Source organism: Argiope bruennichi, chromosome 6 (genome assembly GCF_947563725.1).
Source record: "Argiope bruennichi chromosome 6, qqArgBrue1.1, whole genome shotgun sequence".
NCBI lineage: Eukaryota > Metazoa > Arthropoda > Arachnida > Araneae > Araneidae > Argiope > Argiope bruennichi.
The window spans coordinates 119,311,498-119,334,305 of record NC_079156.1 but is presented as its reverse complement, the minus strand read 5'-3'; the positions used below and the strand labels follow the sequence as shown (position 1 = coordinate 119,334,305).

The window sequence follows — 22,808 nt, the reverse complement described above, 5'->3', positions numbered from 1 at the left end:
ATGCTTTCATTTCCTGGAAAGATTCTTAAAATTTGGAGTAATTTATGTAGTTCATATCTTGCTTTCTTATTATTAGAACTTCTGTACAGGTAATACTGAAAGTTTTCTTCTGTAGTTTAAGAAAATATCTGATGAATTGTCATTAAATGAAAGTATCACATTAGATTGAAAGTTTTACCTTCGTATATACATAAATCTATATTTGAATTTTATACAAATATTTAGAAATACTAAGGCTCCATTTGAAACTAAATGAATTAATAAGTAATTTTTAAAAATGGAATTCATAAATTAAGCAATTTTCTTAGTGTGTCAAATAATTAGATTGAATTTTTTAAATCCATTTCAACAGTTACTACTGATTAATGTTGTAGGAATTTTTTTCCCGTCCCTGCTGTATGAAGCAGTATAATAAGTAGTGAAAATCTTGTTAATAATAGATTGGATAAATTGAAATGTGGAAGTTGTCTTTTTATCTTTTGAATGACTTATTTTGAAATGGGGCGATTGAATTTTTGCTTTTACATTTCAGTATATTGTATGATTAAAAGGTAAAATTAGTTGAAGGTTACACAAGGTGGTTAGTTTATCTAATGTTAAACTAAAAATATATATCATATATGAAATTTTTTATCCAATTTCATAAATGATTTATTATATCTTGCAGTTTAAGTCGGAACTTTTAATACCACTTTGTGTTTTAAATTTGTTTGGAGATTGAAACTTTTTATCTTTTTATATACGATAAATTTGCAATTTTAAAAAATGAATTCCGTTTTATATACAGACATATATACTGTATTTGTAAAATTCTGATTGTTTAATGATATTTGACTTGTGCATCAAATTCCTGTATTTTTTTAAATTTGTAAATTAATAGAAAACAAGCAATTTGTAAATTAATAGAAAGTTCATGAGTATCTCAAGTAATTCATGAATTCATAAAATAGAATGTGTTATATAAGTTAACACTTAGCAATTCAGCTTGGTGTACTAAAATATACAATATGGCTAAACTTTGAACTAATTGTATTATTAGACTGTATTTTAAAATTAAATGCAATAAGCTTCTATTGATATCATTAATCAGAAAAGTTTCAATGAAAATTGTATGTTGAGAGTAATTAATGATAATAGTAAAGATTTATGATAAAAATATACCTAATCTGGTTCATATAAAGAGCGAATCAAATTTTCAGGCAAGTACATACAAGAATATTACAGGTATAATTAACTATAAAATTTTGCATAATCCCTATTGATGGGATTTTAAAATTCTTCAGTAAGAATTCATTTGCATACATCAAACGTATATGAGCATAAAAAATATTTTAAGTGATTTACTTTTAATTTTAGTGGATGCCACTTAAAGAGATGGCAGTTAATGTTATCTAAAACCTTTTGTCCTGAACAGATGTATTCAAATGTAGTGATCACACTAAATGTCTATTTTTAAATACATTGTTTAAAACATTATCAATTTGAAGATAATTCACTAATCCTTCACTCTCCACCAGGATTAATGAATGAAATTCATTGAATTGGTTGCAACATTTAAAACATTTGGGAGAGAAACATTTTCTCCAAACTAGTGGTTAGGTTTAATTTGAATTGAAAGCCATGTTATGTTGGCCAGTCATAAACTATTACTGTCTGTGATTGAATTATGAAGGCAAACATTAAACAGAACTGATATGAGAGATAAAAAACTAAATAGTTCTGACAGAAACAGTTAGTTAAAAAAGTTTGCAACGAAATACTTGATATGATAAAAATATAGTTGATTTTACTCAATTCAATTATTGTTAAAATTTGGTAAATGTTATCAAACTCTAATTCCAAAGTGATAGTATTAAGCAACAGCTACTGTAAAGCCAAGTTCCAAGTAATATTAATTGTTTATTAATTCAATTAGGTATGAGATTAAAATTTTCTAATATCTCACAGAAAAATTTTGAATTATTTTAATTTGCTAATCAGTTAATTAACTTGAATTCAATTTGCTTCACATTGAAATATTATGTCATAATTAATAGGTTAAATATTCAGAAAAAAATCAAGTTCATTATGATTTGGCTTTTAGGGATTAAGTATTTTCTAGAAAGGAAAGAAGAGTTAAAAGCTAGCCTGTTTGAATTAAGATGCTATTTGAAATATAAGATCTTCTAAGAATGATTAAACATATCTTTAAAAACAATGATTTGAAAATACTTTTTGCACTGGTTATAATGCTAATAGATTTATCATTTAGTAAAACGTTCCTTATGTATTACAATGACTAAATATATATCTCATGAAATTAAAGCTTAGTTAGGATATTCTGATTTCTCCCCTTAGTTTGTGAATAGTGCTTTGGAGTTTACTGTGATATAATAAGGTCGATAAAATAGTTAAATATATGCAATATCTATAGATTATTTTCAACTTATACCACACATAAGTAGCTGAGGATATATGTATTTTTAATTTATCATTGCTTTCATCTTGATTAATATACTTTTAATTCAAACAAAAAAATATGTCTAAAAATTTCTTTATTAAAATAATTTTATTCACAATCCCTTTTCTTCTTTTTACAATAAGCAAAAAACAATTTAAAATTTACATTTTTTGAAAGACCTGAGACTTAAGACTCGCATAATAAAAAGAAGTAGTTTAAAGAACATTTTCAAGTTAAAACCAATAAAAATATCTTAAACTCGCAAATAAATTCACCGGAGTAATCATTTAACGCTTCAACAATCACATTGTTTATGGTTATGTTTGAAAACTTGGTTATCAAGAACAACAACAAAATCAAAACAGAACCAGATCTTGGTTAAAAATTTCTTTCTTTAAAATTCAGGTACATGAAAAAAAAAAAAAAAAAAAAAAAAAAGTTATCTTTATTTAAATTTGAGAAAATATGAATGATATATTTTACTTGGCTGCATTTTAAAATACGAGGTAATAAAAAGATGCAAATATGTTCCGAAAACTGTGACAGAGCTATGCATCCTAATAAAAATTAATTTTATAGCAAATAACACATATTTAAGTAGTACGATAACTGCTAGTATCTATTGCTGATCATATCACATTCCATTCTCCATTTGATTGATATAAGTGAGGTAGAACAGTTTCTTGATGGTAAAAATTAAAATTTCTCCTTTTTTTAAAGATAATTTAATTATAACCGGCCAATGTTCCTTTTTATGTCCAATGAATGATTTTAGTTAACATAAATATCAGAATCTACACAAAATGGAATGTGTTGCTGTGTTAAGAGGTATGTCGAATGATTCATTTCTATACATCATATTTTAGCTTGATTCTTTCTCGTATAAGTAATCCTTTTATTAGTTTCTTCCAGTTTCCATATATTCGCTTCTCTCTTTTCTAAAACAAAATTTTTAGTTAGAATACAGATATATATTAAAAGATGGAAACTGCAGTACAGTATAATTAACTTCTCTAGCATTCAGACATAACAATTGAAGAGTTTCTTATGAAAAAAAGAAGACATTCATTTTAGATTATATGTACATATATTTATTAAAAAAAATAAAAATTGAGGCAGTTTTATGAGGAAGGGGATGTGGATTTGTAAGATAAAATGAAACTGTATGCTTGTATAGCTGGTTACTAATATTAACAAATTCAATGAAGGGAGGGGGAAATATGTTCACTTTTGATTCAATATAAAAATAAAAAACTTTTCAAGATAATCAAATACAATAACTAATACACAAAAGTTGATAATACTACTGCTTCATAAATTTCGTAAAAAATTTAACATGGGGGGGGGAGCTTGCTTTAAGATTTTGTTTAAGAAAAAGTAAAAAATCATGGTCCAAAAAATTTATTTTTAAAAATAATCTCTTTAAAAGCTAGACATACATGGTCTGTCCTGATTACAAAATATTATTGTAATATATATATATATATATATATATATATAATTTGGCATACAGTTATTTCAATATATCTTAAAATCGTTTATTAAGTTAAGTGTTTGATAAAAATACTTATGTTAATAAATTTATATGTGAACACCCTTAGTACCTCAAGAATTTTCAAGACATTATTTCATTTCTCACTAAGTATTGTTCGGCATTTCAGTAACCACACTAAACATATTATCTGCAATCCTAACTTTAAATATATCAATATCTTCAACTGATATTGCAGAAATGTTGTTCTTAATGTAACCCTAAAATTGACATTGATGACCGATTTAAATACATGGAAGAAAGAACATATTGAACTTCTTCTTTCTTTAAAAGTAATCTAATGCAAAATCACTATTTCCACATTAGTTGCAATATCTATTGGACTAATACAAATTGAAGTGCTAGATTATTTCATAGCAAAAATTTTACAATTTTATATTGAATGATCCTTTTGTAAGAATTTTTTGTAGTCAGTAAAAGACTTTAAAATAACTTTACATTAAGAATTATCACATTAAATTTATTCCAATTTCTAAAACCTATACTAGGTGAATACAATTTACCTGTAGATTACAAAGAGAATTTGAATGATATAAAACAATAATTATAAGAAATTCTTATAGTGATTTAAAATGTTTTTGTTTCAAAACTGTTATAATTCTTTTTTATTTAATTTCTAAAAGATGGAAAAAGAATTATTTTTCTTAAAATTTAAAAAAATTAAGAATATTTTACTGCTTACTTCTAGCCTGCACTTACAATAAGCATAAACTTTAAAGAATAATGAAAAAGAATTTTATATACCTCTTCCTCTCTTTTACGGATATTTTCTTGTTCTTCTTCCCATGCAGCTATAATTGTATCTTTGAATTCTTCACAAACTACAAAGCCTTCAAATCTAAAATAACAGAACTAAAAGTCAGAAAATTTACTGAATATTAAAATTTGATTTAAATTTATATTGAATCAGAGACTTTTACACGACTCATTTATATTGACTGCATCAATATATATAAGAATAATAAAAACAAAACAGTAGAATAGCGAAAAGGGGTTAATGACAATTGGCCAAGGTGCTACTCTATGGAAGGTATCAAGACAAAAGTTTACTAAGATGGATGAATTCACTGGAAAGTATTTACCTTTTGTATTTCTTTATTAAAAATTGGTAAGGCAAATGCAACTGCAGATATCACTTTAGAAATGATTATTAAAATTAATAGTTAGATGAAAAATGTAATTGCTATAGTTACTATAAGAGTGTAACAAAAAAGTTTATTCATCAATTTTCAATATATATATAATACTTGTATAAGCATCCTTCTAACAGAAAGTTACATTAGATAATTAGATTTCAATGATAAATTTCTAAGATTATTAATTCAGTGTTGCTGATTATAAGGAATTTATTATTTATGTAACTGAAGTAACTGAAATATTATTCTCTTTGGTTTTCAAATAATTTTTCATTAAGACAAGTCTTATGCAGAAGGCAGATGCAAGATTTTTTTTATTTCCTTGTATTAATGGGAGAATTAATACATTCTTCTTACCAGTCTCTATGCTTTTTTAGTAAATCACTTTTTTTTTTAACAGAATGCAAAATTTAATGCCTATTTTCCTGCATCCAAAAAAGCAGATATACTAACTGAAGACTAATGCATATATTTATCATTCCCTAATCTCAACAAATATACTGGCTGTACTTGCTGCATTAAAGGTGACTGAACAAATGTTTCAAGTGTTCACGGATTTTTATTCATGTTTCCATATATCAACACATGTTTTGAATGAACCCATGAAAAATATTCCACAAAGATGTATTACACAGAAATAACAATCATTTATGAGATTACTTTCCTCTCTACAAATCATAATCAATACCATAACAACTTTTTAATGCCTTACAGTCTCATCCTCTCTAAGGTTTTTTGAACAGAAAACAATGTGTAGGGTCCAAGAATAAACTTGATCTCTTTATTTTGAATATCACACAATATGTATCACATTTTTTTACATCCTGGCAGTATATCTGTTGACTAACTGACAACAAATGCTTTTATTCCACATTAGTTGCAAAGCTTTAAAAAAATAAAAATGAATATATTGGGAATATTAATATCATGGAAGATTTCTAAATCTATTTTTTTTTATTGTATATGAATGTATACATAAACTGCATATTGAAAATTTGCAATCTATGTCATATAAATTTAAATATTCCCATACTTTAATTTTTCAAAAATATTTTAAATAAACTGAAGGAGCTGACTTCCTCCAGATCTCTTAAACAAGGTCCAAATCCCTATTATTATCATCAATTTTATGTCTAGTATTTAAAAATTTATCTATTTTCATGATCATAAAAATTTATATACACATTGTTATAGGAAAAAATTAATATAGAGATAAATGTACAATTTTGTTTATCATAGAGCAGTACAACAAAGTTATAAATATTAAGAATTACAGTGATAAAATAAGTCATATGTCCATATTTCTGTGTAATTTTAAAACATGCAGCTTATGAAAGAAAAACAAAATATGCTTTTAAAGGATTCTATTTTACGACAATTAATGAAATGTCCATTACAGTAAATAAATAAACATTTATGTTTTTCATTCATCCAAAATAATTTTTATTTACTAAAATTACTTTTAAAACTTTTAAACAATGAATGATTTATTCTGATACGAGATAAAATCTTACGTACACAGGATGAACACTGCCTTTGTGACCATCAAACCCAACCACAGCAGGTGAACAATCAATACCTAGTTTCTTAGCAACTCTGTTAATACCAGGCACTAAAAAGAGAAAAGAGTGCATTTATGAGAAAATCTTTAGGACACTAAATGTAAGTTAAAAAAAATATTTACGTCAAATTAGTATAAAGGAAACATAAACTTTAAAGAAAAGTTTCGAGCTAGAACCTTTTACCAATTTAACTGACTATATGGCAAATTATTCAGAAATGGATTTAAAAAAAAAAAAGAAGTTATAATCATAACGTACAACTTATGCGATATTTACAGTTATAAATTAAATGTCTTAATACAAAAACAGCAGAGAGGAAGAAAAAAAAAAAAAAAAAAAAAAAAACGGTATCTATATGGTAGGAAAGAACATCATATATATTATCAAGTGATGGAAAAATAAAAAATAATGCATTCATTATTTTTTAGCAACAAATTAGGTTACGGAAATTTTTTCAGTGTTGCAAAATGAAAATAAATTTTTATTACAGATTGAAAAATTCTTCATAACTTTAAAATTTTTTTATTTCTTTTTCATTTGTTTTAATCTTTAAGCATAACATCTTATTTTTCAGAAGATTTTTTCCATGTTACAGTATTTAACATCAAAATGATCAATATCAATATAAATTGCAAGTTCCTCTTTCATTTGGATAAGTATACAATCAAAAAGATTTTCACTTTTACTAAAACAATTTCACCAAACCAAGAATACAAAACTGTTTACCCAAATTTCAGCTATTTTGTCTTTTATTAAAATTTTTATGAGTTAAACTTAAAGTTATGCATTCTCTACTCAACTTTTTCTTGCAGTAATTTTGTACTTTCCACAGATATGCACAGAAGTATATTTTGCACTTCATGAGACAATGATGAATACTGAATATGGATTTTAGGTATCATTCTTTTTATTGATTTGTTTCACAAATAATTTTAAAAATTTGATACTGATCTATAATATTGGAGTCAAGAATACATACCAAATTTCATTTATCTGCAATGTGCATTTACCAATTATAATTACATACTCTTAAATTAATAAGGTGGCAATAGTCAATACTTTGACAGATTGGGTCCAGCGCTTAAAACAGAACTTACAATTCTTATGATTAATTTACATGCTCAATTCCATATATTCAGCTGTTTGTGCTTTTGAGTTATTGTGTTCATTTGGATATGGATGAACGAACAAACTTTTCATAGATGAATTTCATTCAGAACATAACAGAAATATGTAAATTTGTAGTGATTTGCATTTGTGGAAAAATCCAAACATAATATTTATAGAAAATTAATGTTTTTAGAGTAATCATTGAAAGATCACACAGACAAATGCCATTTTACATACTTAGCAATATTTACAATTTCATTAGTGAGTCTAACAAATAAGAAGCAGCAAGCATCCAAAAGCTGATATTCCACATTTACATAAATTTACATGGATAATAAAACTTTTATACAAGCTACTATTTGTTAAAGTAATTTTATACAGGTCCTATAAGTTTTAAGGAGTACCCAGTAACGTTAAGTTTTATATAGTATCAAATTCAAAATAAAATATTTAGAAATCTAATGTTATTTTGAGAAATGCAAAATTCTAAAATGTATAAATAATACAATGATTTAAAACTAATAAAGCAAAATAACTAATTACGTTGTATATGAACAGTTCCCCTAGGTAACATGCATGGTTTGAATAATTCAACATTTCCATATTCATTCCTGGGAACTTTTCCATCAACTGCAATGGGTGGTTCATAAGGCTCTGTCTGCCAAAATCCAAAAATATCTAACGGCAGATCTGTTTTAAGAACACCAGCAATCTAATAGTTTTGGAAGAAAAGAAAGATTAAATAATAATAATATATTATGGCATATAAAATATCTTTTTAGTGGACATAAAGCATAAAAAAAATTGCAGGAAGGCCAATCTTTTACTTTTTATCTCCTAAATTTTAATATAAAATCATACATATTAATCTCATTAACAAATGCTTAAATTCATAACTTCTATCTCAAAATTATACAATTATCTACCTTTCATAGAAATTATGGAGATAAAAAAAACAGAAAAAGATGATATATAATAAGTAAATATCAGGTTTATTATTTTTCTATCAATAAAAATTAATAAATATTATCAATTATCAAAAAATGTATTAAAACTAAGAAAAAAAAGCCAAAGCTATTTTGAAAAGCTGAAATAATTATAAAAATTCATTTTCACAAAAAATTTATAATTTTTTTGGGAAAAATTTCACGGCAAATTGTAAAATGTAGAAATATCTGAAATATCAGGAATTTTAAATATACATGAGCAAAACAATCATAAAAATGCAATATGAGAATTACCCTATCCCATTTAGGCCTAGCTTTCACAATTTTGTATGGTTCTTCTCCAATACGAACAACACGTGCTTCTTTTAGCCAAGTTTCCCTAGAGTGCAACTGGACAACATTTTCACGCAAATAAACAGGTTCTTTTCTTATGAAGCCTACAGGTGCGGCATCAGGTGGATAAATAGCTTCAAATTTTAAAAGGTGTCTCTTGAGTGCATATAGTGGATGATTTTTAAACCTGAAAGAGATAATTTTATAGCCATGAGCATGCCAGTATTAATAAAAAAATTTTGTCTACTCTAAACAATTATATTATTGGTAGTTAATTAAGAATAATTGTGCACATGTATCCTAAATTTCCTAAAAGATCATTTAAGCAAAAGGAAAGCAGTTTCGTGTAGGGAAATTTAAACAAACAGCTAAAATGTTAACTAAAAATAACTATAGGAATTTAATAAATTACTAAATGGATTTTAATTTTCTCTCTTTTTTTAAAGTATTTTAATAGATTATCTAAATAATAGAAGATAAAGATTAATATATCTAATGCTAAGAAACCTAGGTATTTTAATATAAGAGCCAACCAAGAAATAATGAATTGAAGGTTTGCTATCAGATGCAGCAAACTGGAACAATGCTAATGAAATGAACGTCTGAAAATAAATGAATAACTCCCGAAAAATCGCAGCACAAGAATTTAACATCATATGGCATGCAAAGAGAAGATGCCCAACTACAAGATACACCTTCCAAATTTGTCTTCATATTAAGAAATATAATCAACATTATGAATCAGTATGGAAGGCAAGAAGGACAATCTCATAATTATAGGAAATCAAATAGAAATAACATGGAAAAATCTACTAACATTATTCTCAACAATGGTAAAAGTTTTCCAAATTCACATGGAATCTCCTTTATTCTATAATCTATACATTTAATATTACGATTTTGTAGTTTTTAATCGCCTAAACAAAGTTTTCAGGGAATAACTTGTTAGATATAGACATGAAGAAAATGGTTCTTGGAATAGTATTAGGAGTTTAAGACAATTATCATCCTGATATATGTTGTTCAAGATATCAGTTATGATAAAAATTTTGAGTTATAAATCCTTTCTATTTTAGATCTATTTGCACATTTATTGAATAATCCTCATTATATAATAAGAAAACTTCCACCTCAAGCAGAGTTTCTTTTACGCTATCTTATTGCAACAAAGGAAATAAGTTAAATAATCATGACTTACCCAGAAACAGTATGAGGCAAGGGTTGATTTATTAACACACTTTCTATATTTTCTTCTTCTTCTTTGTCTAACTTAGTATTTGGAGGAGCAAATGGAGCCAAGGTTTCATCCCACCAGTCAGGGACTACTCTTTGTTTAATGTTAAAGGTCATATAATTTTTGCAATAACGTTTAGTCACATCTTTAATGTGAGAACTATTATCAAAACTTATAATATAGCTAATAGGTTGAGGTACAACAGCTTCAATTTCATAAGGATCATTCACAATATTATGTACACATTCAACAGAAATCCACTTCTTATCAGGTTTTGAAAAAATTTCAGCCCAGTATAGAACTTTATCAGGATGATAACAAGCATACAATGGCAGAGAAAGGCTATCAGAATCTGAGTCAGAAAGAATTTTTCTATTAGCAGATTTTTGTTTAGACGTTTTTGTGGAACTCTTTCTGAAAGCTTTAGGTTTCTCAAAATCTTTTTCCTCTTCCACCTTAAAATCATCATCATCTGGTTCTTCACCACTTTCATCACTACTTATTTTATAATTTTTTCCAGTAGAACGACGTGAACGAGAAGTTTTGGTTTCGTTATTTGTTGGCGATTTTTGTATTTTTTTTACTGAAGCATTTTTTTCTACTTTGGATTTCTGTTTAGAATCATTTTCTTTCTTTGGTTTAATATTTGAGGTGAATTTATTTTTACTTTCATTTCCTTGTTTATTTTTGCCCAAATTTGATGCTGTAGTTAACTCTTTATCACTTTTTTTGTTACATTTTTCTTTGTTTTGTGATTCCTGTTGAGGTAAATTTTCCTTCTTTGGTTTAATGTCAGAAGATGACTTATTTTCACCTTCAGACATTTGTTTTTCTTTACTAAAACTTGATGGCTCCGATGCTTCCTCACTTTTCATTTTGCGTTTCTTAATCAAATTGCTTGCTTTATGAGACAAAGGATACAAAGACATACAAAATCTAACTTTAAGACCTAAGACACGTGTAATAATTATGAACATGACATTATATTCAGATGCATTTAAAACAGTTTTTGTTTCAAAGGCTTTAGTCAAGTTTGTATGTAGATCATTGCACATTCTTTCTTCAGGCTCAAAACGGAAAAAAGTTCGAAACCATTTGATAATTTGCTCAATCCCCTTAACATCAATTTTGTCCACTTTTTTACCTTTAGTCCAATCTAAAATGCCTATTGGTATAAGCGATAGAGAAATGGCTTGTAAAAGAGATGAATTAATGGTATCATTTACAAAAAGTCCATGACCAAGAAGAAACAATAAATGACATTTATGTACATTTAATTGAGCCTCTTTACGCATTCTATTAATATATAATCTAGTCCATTCCATTTCATCAAATTCTTTCTTCTTACGTCGTTTGAATTTCAAATCAGGGCAATCAATAGTTATTTCAACCCCTTCTTTTGGAATAACTGGATTGTAATTTTCAAGTGTTTGTTCTTCGTTTTCTTCAACTTCTTCCCATTCAGATTCACTGCTTGAAAAATCGTCACCTATTCCTGAGCTATTTAAATTAGAACAACTAGGTGATTCTACTTTGACTAATTTTACGTTAGCTACATTTTTATTAACTTTTGATACAGGATCTGATAAACAACCACTATCAGCAGAGCTGCCAGAACTGTTTTCATTCTCAGAATGGTCAACTTCTTGTTTGATATCTAATTTTTCGATATTCATTTTACATTTCTTTAATTTAGGCTCATTTTCATTAGGTAATGATTTCTTTGTAGTTGTTCGTTTAGGTCTTTTATTTGTTGATAACTGAATCTTAGATTCAGTCTCACTATCAACGTCATTACTAATTTTTCTCCTTTGCTTTGTTTTTTTAGATGCTGAAGATTCATCCTTTTTCACATTAGTATTTACATTCTTATTTTTGTTAGAAATCGGTTTTGTTTTCAATTCTGAAGAATTTTCAGCATCATCATTTCCTTGAATCTTTCTTCTTTTGATTTCATTAGCAGCCTTAGGCAAAGGTTTAACATTCCTTTTTCCTCTCTTAGTTTCTTCTACCACCAAAGGTTCATCCTCTTTCTTCTTTTTACGTACCATTTTTTAGCTTCCAGAAATATTTTTAATTGTAGATTTCCTACAAAATAAAACTCATTTTTAAAAAATTTCATTTAACCATCAATTTTTTTAATATATTTTCATGAATCTTAACAAGTATACAATAAACAGTAAGATATATAATAATGAATTTTTATCAACAATTCATATCTTATTTGACTTTGGCACAATTCCACTGGTAGAGTACAAGGAAAAAAAAAAAAAAATCTTATTAAATTTAGTTCTATTTACTATTGTCAAATTTTGGTGATGAATTTTGATATAATGAAATAACATTAGCATTTTAGTTGAATGATAAATGGAAACCACTAATAGAGTAGTAACCAAATACAAAGTACTAATATTAAGCAATCTCTAAAGCTCCACTATTAGTGTGAAATCTCATTTTGAAACATATGAAGGAAACAAACCAAAGTTTATATCATAATATTTGACCAACATATTAATGGTGCTGTAAAACTGGCATAACTTCTAAACAAAAAAAAAGAACAATTATTGTTACACAATTTTTAAAATATATATGTACAAGCATATTGGTCATATTCCCATTGCTCAAATTGCATCATATTCAGTTATTATTTTTTTTTTGTAGGTAATATAATTCTTGTAATTGTTGGAATTCAGTTTTAGTTTTAGCTGATACAATACACATTATTACAATTAAATGTTTTACTATTACAATAATTCTCATATCAAATTCACCCATTAATTCCATTTTATAACTAAGTTTTTAGTGATCCCTCAAAACATTAATAACTTCTCAATTCCAGAAAAAAAAAAAAAAAATACTGTTGCAGACAGGTAGGTAGCTTCTTCAGGATAGTTACAAAAATTGTAAAAAAAAAAAAAAAAAAAAAAACTGACTAAAATTGCACTTTTTTCCTGATTTAAAGCTGTTAATTATATTAGTTCCCTGGTGTTTTCCCTATTCATAATCACCGTATGTGTACTACATTCATTGTTGCAAAACTTTTTACAAGTTATTTAATATAAAAAAATATATTTTCATAAAATTTAATTTTTTAAAAAAGGAATGAATATTGTAAAAAGTATATTACATTTCTTATACTTATATACAAAAAAAAAAAAAAAAAAAAAAAAAAAAAAAATTTTGCTTTTAAAACTGCATAAGAATTGAAGGAAGCATTAAAAACACTCTTTACAACAAAAATTAAATTATATTAACAGTAAAGGTTATTATGATTTCTTTTAAAAATTTTAAAATAGTTCCATACTTAATGCTTTTTGCATATGTGCTAGAATTGCATGTTGCAGCATAAATATATGATTATAAGCACCTAATAACATATATTTTAGTAATGATTCAAATAAAAGAAACAACAGATATTACTTTCAATCGTCCTTCTTTAACAAATCATAAGAAATTACTTCCTCTAGTTCACAACTTAAGTTGTTAAAAAGGAATAAAAGAATTTTAATTTCATTTTTATTAAAAATAATACTAATCGTAAACTAATTGTTTAAAGATAATATCCCAATTCATAAATAACAAATACCTACATAATAGAATTAGAATTCAAAAAATGCAAATAATAATCAATTAATAAATTCAAAATTGAAATACCAATTGTTAGCATACTAATAAAAAAATTCTTGGTATAAAACATGCAGTCCAGCTTTAAGGGAATTAAAAAGTTTAAAAACCTTCTTTTAGCAAAATTTTGAGGCTTGCAATTGTTTTCTTAATTCTTGAACTTTTTTTTTTTAACTGTCTCAAGAATTTAATTTTTTCCCCTTTTTTTTCTTCTATGCAGTGATATTCTGATTCCTTTTCAAATTTTTGCATATTTCCTTTTCTTTATACTCTTCATATTTGGTTCAAGAATTTATGACAATTAAAATCAATTGTTTTTACACTTTAAAAATACTTATTCCTCTATTTACTTGAATGCAGTCATACACAATTCTTTTTGCAATGAGCATTTGTTCTTCCATATTCTAACATAAAAAATCTTTACTTATCAAAAATCCACTCTCAACATAACAGTTGTCATGAGAAAATATCATATTGTTTATAATAAAGATATTTTGAGTTTGAAGCAAATGAAACCAAATCATTTATTCACACTGTTTATTTAAAAGGAAAAATCGATCTTTCTGAAAGCTCCATAATGGTTGCAATAGCAACATTCATCAGCTTAGACCTCTTCTTAACATAATGAAATTCCAAAAAGTCATCCTACCCTGAAAGAAAGCTTTTCTCGGTTGCTATGATTATTTTGGCAGCATGAAGATATATATGTTAATGCTAAATCGCGGATCATGCACACACTTGGTGCAAAATGCTCACATGCAATTTCCCTGATTTTTTCAGATTAATAAAATTCTCAGACTTTTCCCAGAAATCCCTGATTTCCTGGTTTTGTCGTCACCTTGAAATATATACATCAGTTAATCCTTTCTCCTCTTTGAATGTAAGTTTAAATTCAAACTTAAATATTCAAATCTTTAGAATATAAATATATTTTGGCATCTAACAGGCATGATGCATGGTTGCAGGTAACATAAATCTCACACCTATGAGAAGATAGTTCCAAAAGCAATAATAACAAGTTCTTTATAATCATCTCATACGTAGCTGTGAGACTGACTGTTTTTGCACAAATTAAAGGTATATTCTTTAATATCCTTTAAAACTTCAACAACTATATCAATTGAAATTTCAGTTTTGTTCTTGTCAATGCAAAATACAGTCCAATATTATTTCAAACATTTTAAACTATTTAAATAGTAAAACTTTGGGAGAAGATGTAGCTCCCATGTACACTTCAAACACTAAATCTATGATCAATTCCATCACATGATGCTACATGCTAGAGAAAAGAACTCTTTTCTAAATGTTTACTCTAGGAGAATACAGAACAAGCATTATTATCAGTATTTTAATTAGTCAAAACACATAGCAAAGATGTTGTTTGATATGCCCCAATTTTTAATAGCTCCTAAGATTGCTCAAGCATGTGTCTCTCCTGTTCCAGATAGACGCTTGACAACGGAGAAATTCCTTTTTCAAAAACTGGTACAGATAATGATTCTCTTTATCTTTTCCAAGACCAGAAATTCATTTGCTGACTCGGTGGATAACAAGATGCATATTAGGTTGAAATTTAAGTCTTTAAAATGATACATTTCTGAGCTGTTTGCTGTTTTCTGATGGTTAATTTATTCTCTATTTATAGCAAATTCATAAATATTGTATCCTAAGCTTTTGGCAACTTTCACTATACCATAAACAGCTTTTTGGTCTGACACTTTTGCTTGACAAAAGCTGCTGCTGTGGCATAACTAGAGCAAAGTGTCCACTCTTATCAAAGAAAAAAAATTCAAGGATTTTAAGGATATTTTTTAAAACATTCAAGGACCATAAAATTATATACTTTAGACACAGAAATGTAAATGATAAATTTAAATAAAATATTTTCACCAATAATTTTCAAATGCACGATTATTTTCTTACCAACTATTTCTAAATGCCTAAAGAAAGAGCACTAAGGAGATTTGTTATGCTCATCTTCAATTAATAAGCTAAAACTAACTCAAAGACAGTTTCAAGATCAAATAGAAGTGTCTTAACTGCTATTCACTACAATTACTACATGCTAATTTTTCATATAAAATACTAAAGGATGCTGATATTACAAACATACTCACAAATTAATAACAACCGAATTCCTTAAAATAAATTAATACCACTTTTTAAGCCTTATTTTTGATCAATGCTTGGTAAAATTAAGGTGAAAATGCAAGAGATAGATATGAATTAAGAAATCTTTATTTGGATTTATATGAACTGGAAACACTGTGCAATTGAAATATTTTAAATTACTCTATTAAAGCTTTAATTCCTAAAACTATTTGATTCTAGTTTGCATTAAAAATTTCTATTATCATCTGTTTTTTTAAACTAGTATATTCAAATTCAGCAGTTTAAATCATCACTTCAATTTTCATTTTAAATCAATTACTTTATCTATAATGGTTTTCCTTCCCCCCTTCTGTATATACTAATTCTTTTGTGATTTAAAAATACTCTACTCGAGCCCACATTTTTTTTTTTTTTTTCAATACAGTTGAAACCATGTATTTTACAAGTTATATTTCTTTTTTAAGTTTTTCAACCTCAAGATTTTAATTTAAGAAAAATTATCTTTCAAATATGGCCTGATCATAGGTCTCTATCATTAGAGTCTTAATTTCTACAATTTCTGATAAGACTTTTGACTTTTTCAATAATTTGATGAAAATTTTTAAATTAATTTTTTGGATATTTCAACTCCTGACATTTTATTGAATTGCAAGCTGTATTATTCAAAAAGTTATTCAATTCTATTTCAATAAAATCACATTCTTTTTTCTTTTTTTTTTGCAGGCACTTGTAATAGAATGAAATGAAAGAATGGTTTTCATTTTACTACAGCAGAGCTTATATGGGTATTCTCTTTAAATCTGAATCTCGTATGAACAAGAATATAGTTAAGATGAAAAATACCCAAAACTTTACAAATGAAGGTAATATGAAATCCTGACATTTATGTTTCAAATCTGTTAGCTATTGTTAATTTTTTTCCTGGTTAATAAGCCTTTTTAACATTTTATTACCAAATAATCTAGTAATAATATTTTTGATAACGGCATACAAATCTTTATTTGAAAAATCAAGGAAATGCTGTTCACAGTATTTTCATGGCATTAAGTTTTCAAACAAGAATTCTTTCATTAAAATATAAGAATACAAAAAAAAAAAAAAAAAAAAAAGGATAGTTTTGGATAAGGATGAAAAATATCTCAGTTTGACATAGAGAATTAGTAACAACTTTTCTCGAGAATTTGTAAGATGATTGCAATTAGACTTTATTGTTATAAATTGTCCTTTTCAAATTTTTCATTTCATTTCAATTTTCATATCTACACACCTCTTCTCTAAAAATTCTTAAGAAGTTTCAAATTCTCTCAAAATTTATAATATAATCTTTTCTTCTTGATAGGGAATTGTTGAATAAATAATACACATTAGACAGAGGTCCAAAATTCCATACAGGCTACAACTACCTACATTTACTAACAATATTGAAAATTCTTTTGAATTTTATCACTCAACATGTAAAAAAAAAAATCTTTTATCCATTAGGATGGATAAAACCTTTCTCAAATGGCTCATTAAAGTAGAAACCATATATGCAATTTCAATTTCCTTGTTTTTATCGTTCTTTTTTTTTTTTTTTTTTTTTTCCTTCTAAAGCAGAAATTGTAAATTCATTTGCCTTATTCCAAGAATTGGTTGAATGCTCATAACCATTAGAACCACACACATTAAGATCACATAGACTCTCAAATAGAACACCTTGAACATAAGGAATAATGCCAAATATAAATTCATTCTTCCAACAAATAAGAGTTAATATGTGAATATATACTCTCTGCATTGCAATAACCATTTCACTTTTACATCTAAGGCATAATAATATTATCTCCATTGGTGAGCCTGTTGAAAATTTAAACCTTGAGTGGTATTCTCACTTGCCAAACTCTCTTTCCTCTTCCTTTAAATTAGACAGAGAAATAACTGGAGATTAATAACTTTCCTATATAAATATCAGTACTTTGGGATTATCCTGTCGACCATTTTCATATTTTGGGATTATCCCATCGACCATTTTTGCCAAATCCGATATTATTGCCAAAAGGTAGATTCTGCGCCAATAACCACTTTGCTCTTCATTATGATGGTGTATTTTTGCGAGTGATGGCAAATCAACGGGATAAACCAAAAGTACCGATTTTTATATAGGAAAGTTCCGAAAGTATTTAAATATCTCTTTTCTGTTGGTGGAATTCTTAAGGCAAAACTGATAATCTATTTGAATTGTAATGAAAAGTATCAAAATGTAGAAAAAAATACATAACAGCCATTTTATTAGTTTAAGTTATTGAGCTGGTTCTTCAAAAATAGGCCTCTGAGATGGTATCTGAATTCGTTATCGAACTAAAGATGGTGCGAGAGAGTTGGAATGTCCTTTTTTTTTCACTTTAAAAAAAAAAGCCTGTTAATCTGAGAGAGAAAACTTAAATAAAAAAGTTGTACGTATTATAAAGCCTATAAAATGAACTGTTAAAAATTAAGACAGTTTAATTATGTCAGGAATAAACTTAAAAAAATTGTAAAAATATTTAATTCTTTTTTTAAATTTGAATGGAATTTTTGTATCTCTATGTAAAAATGTATTAAACAGAAGAAAATGCCTAGTAACATTTTTAGATTGATACTTGCATTGCTTTTTTAAAAAATTACTTCTGTTGATAAAAAAAGGAATGTTGAAAGATGACCCCAAGTACTTTTCCACCCATCAGAATTCGTGTAACAAAAAATTTCCTATTAAAAAATTGTTCTACAATTTCAGATGTACAATAATTATTACAGAAAATTATTCAAAATAAAATTTAAAAAGGAAAAAAAAAAAATTAGTGTCAATCAGTTTTTGAAAAAATTAAAAACAATATTCCCAAGATAAGTGGTTATCCAAAAATATGTTTAAACTTAAAAAAAAATTGAGACAAAACGTTATTTTCACATCTTTTCTTTGAAAATTGATTGTCAAATGCCATTATAAATTGTAGAGCAACTTTTCTAGAATAGGATTTTTTCTCATCTGCAAATAAATTGTTTGCAAATTTCGCCTACTTTTTCAAGAATCTAAAGAAAAAGCAAGAACTTTCACAGGTTTCTGAATACTGCAAAGTAAAATTCAAGGAGTTTTCAAGGATTTTTGATGACTGTGAAAACTCTGTTTTTTCAAAAAGGCATAGAAGCGAATTCAAAACATATTCTTTAAACCAAAAAATTATGCATTACATAATTTTATAGTTAAAGTAAATTCTTTAAAAATGAAAATTTATGAATTATATTTATAAAATTTATTGATGCAAACCATTTTGAACTGTTTAATATATAACATAAGAAATGCATATAAAAAAATACATACTTGTACTTTTAAAATTCGTTAATAGTTACAAAACATAATAAAACAAACGAATTAATTAATAGAAATATTTTGTTAAATACTCCTTCTGCATCCAAGTCTTAAATCTTTAATAAAAGATTAACATAAATATTTTGAATTTTCAGAATCAACAATTCTCTCATTTTTTTAGTCAAATTCATTTCACACTGCATAAAGAATCTTGGCACAGTTACTCTGAATCATAATATAGTAAAAAGACATTAAATGAATACGTGCGATTATATAACATAAAAGAATTCCTTTTTGAATTTTAAAAAAGTTTACAAATGACATTTTCATTACTGAGTTTGAAAATAAATTTTTGCATACCTTTTCACTCCTCGGTAAAAGAATTTAAAAGAACTAATGCGTTTACCATATATTAACCATTAAGACGACTTTCTAACCAAAACCATAACAAACAAACCCGCGCTTTTGTTTCTTACATAATATTTTCTACTCACGGTTGCAGTTTATAAAAATGTCATATTTTATTCTGTTTACTATATTAGGTGGCACAATTTCAAAGTGGTTAGAGAGATTTGGTTAAATTCCTTCGACTCTACAATAAATGGAAAAAGATAATATTATTATTAATATTCTTTATACTACAAAGGTAGTTATAATATGAGGAATACTACAATTATCTCCTTATTTAGTGTCTAATCTAGCGTTGTCCAAGCTCAGAACATTCATTCCTTCACGGTATGATTAGTTTGCGTCTATTCATTTTGATAGATACAATTTAAACTTAGACAAATCCTAATTTGTACAGTCTTTAATTACTTTATAAATTGATCCATTATTCCAGGAATATCATAAATATGTTTTGAAATAATAATTATAAAATAAATGGTTCAACTCTTTTTAAGTATGTGATTTTTCAAGAACTTTTAAATGAGTTAATAACTTGTTCATCACACACACACACACACACACACACACACACACACACACACACACACACACACACACACACACACACACACACACACACACACACACACACACACACACACACACACACACACACACACACACACACACACACACACACACACACACACACACACTGTTATAACTTTTTGGAAAAAGCTTTGTTTATGAAAGACAGATTCCAGTTATTAATGAAATTCGATTTTTTATCACAAACTCGAATTCATAGTAACTTTCATCCTTTGCACATAAGATCTCTGTTCTAACGTATTCAACAATAATTGTGTCTGTGTTATTCATATAAAATGAGTGTGTTGGAATGAAATATCAGCTTCGAAAATGGAATAACAGACGATGAGGATGATATCTTTGTCATCTACTCAACGCTCAAAAATACGATTGATTTCAGTCTCAAAATAAATTTAAAGTCCAGCTGATCTACTATAAAAAAACAATAAAACAGTAACAATTAAAGTAATTGTATTGGTGCTGCTCACAGCCATAATTCATAATGTTTAATTATTTTTAATGTTAATATAAAAATAATAGTGGACGGGTATCCTAATAGAATACTTTTGTCGTATATAACAAATAATGTATTTGCATTAGTTTATGAAAATGAAAATATTAAAAGTTTGAATATAAATTTATTTTATATAAAATTGTGATATTTTCAAATTTCTTTTAATATATTTTACACTATGCATTACATATATTTCAATATTTTTCTTGTAAATGTAATCTGTCAAAGTAATTCCTTGCCTATCTGTTATGCCGTCCTTTTAATTTTTTTGCTACTAAGTGCTACTTGAAATAAAAATGTTGTAATTGTCTGCATAATAACTCAATTTAATAAGTTGTTGAGGTAGGATCCCCACGTTGACAATGCAATATGAAGATATATTCTATCTGATTCCGTATGCAACGTAGAAACACAGGGAGAGTAATACAAAAATAAATTTATTCTAGAGATGCATAATCCGCGATTTTTTGAATAAAAAATAATTTTGCTATTGCTAGTTTTAAATATTTGTTCGAAATATCTGTTATTTTAATCATATTATTAATTAAAATTATTAATTAGCATTAAATATAAAATTTATTAATTGTAATTAATACTTAATTTACTAATTTAAGTAACATGTGATTGAATTAATTTATCTATTTCGGCTTACTTCTTAAATGATTTTTTCAAAACTATTTATTTAATTTCTTTATTGGAGTAAACCATTTTCTGAAAAATCTGAATTAAATATATATGTCATTTCTTTAAAATGTTTACTTTAGTTCTCTATTTTACAATAGAGGGTGCCAGCAGTAAACAGAATATATGAATCACAGTCATGTCACAAGCAATTAAAAATGATCTTCATGGAATAGTGCATCGTCAAATGCGAATATCGGAAAGTCAGGGTCACTCCCATGATGTGGAGCGGTGACTTCGTACTTTGCAGTGAAGTCTCACATTTTCCAGTGAAGTCACCGCTCTGATAAGTTTCAGTGATATGCAATTCAATGATACGATAATTCCAAGAATAACCGGTCCGTTCACTTCAATGGGTAAGGTACTTTCCCTATGCATGATTGAACTCTTGTTCGAGAGCTTCCATTAGACAGATCGTATCGATTGTTACATTCTATCATGATCCAAGACCTGTAATCAGAATATTACTAGTAAGATCGTATCAAGGATTTGAATCACACCCCTCTTTGAAAAGTATTGATCACTGGTATTTGTGACTTTTTGATATTGGTTACGTATAATAACCGCCCGTAAAATATCGTCATCCCTATTTATTCTTTCCCCTTCCATATAATGCGACTGATCATTCCAGGACATTCTGTCCAAACTGATCTTTTCCTATTAGTCCAAAATATTGTCCGATATCTCCACGATTATATTACATTCTGAATGCCAGTCACTATTGTGAAGATACCGTAGCAATGTTGTTTGGCCTTTTGTGCTAATAGGACTGTTTCTTGCTTTTGTTCCACGGATCTCACGTTGTGGTCACCTACTACTGGATTAAAGCAGAGAGAAGTAACACTCATCAACATGGTTGCCTAAAAATTATTGGAGTACAATTATGATACAATGCATAAGCTATATATGAAAAACAAATGATAATACTCAGTGGCCATATTATTATGACCCCTAATCAATACGACGTTAGACCATGCTTGCCCTTAATACTGCATGAATTCTCCCTGGTATGGACATTATGAGATTTTAGTAGGTTGTATGCGGAATTTGAGACCATATCGCATGTACTGCATTTTTCAATTTCTTAATATTTAATGGTACTAGATTCAGATGCTTGATGTCCCGTTTAATCTCATTCCTCAGATTCTCAATTAGATTGACATCTGGTAATTGTGTAGGCCAATTAAGCCAGTTAAAATCTCTGTATCATGCTCTTCGAATCCACTGCGGACAATGTCAGCTTTATGACATAGAGAGTTATTTTGC

The 22,808-nt window shown here is 26.9% G+C and overlaps 1 protein-coding gene across 1 annotated transcript; it reads right to left on the bottom strand.

Annotated features, from left to right (window-relative positions):
* Positions 1–2,564: 2,564 nt before the first annotated feature.
* Positions 2,565–19,846, bottom strand: LOC129971080 (DNA repair protein complementing XP-C cells homolog). The gene is made up of 7 exons (XM_056084550.1): positions 19,733–19,846; positions 10,279–12,402; positions 9,042–9,267; positions 8,344–8,512; positions 6,647–6,740; positions 4,737–4,830; positions 2,565–3,378 (listed from the first exon to the last, which is right to left on the bottom strand). Exons 2-7 carry the CDS (start codon positions 12,363–12,365, stop codon positions 3,289–3,291), a joined length of 2,760 nt encoding a protein of 919 aa, XP_055940525.1. The 5' UTR covers positions 12,366–12,402; positions 19,733–19,846; the 3' UTR covers positions 2,565–3,288.
* Between the last annotated feature and the right edge of the window lie 2,962 nt (positions 19,847–22,808).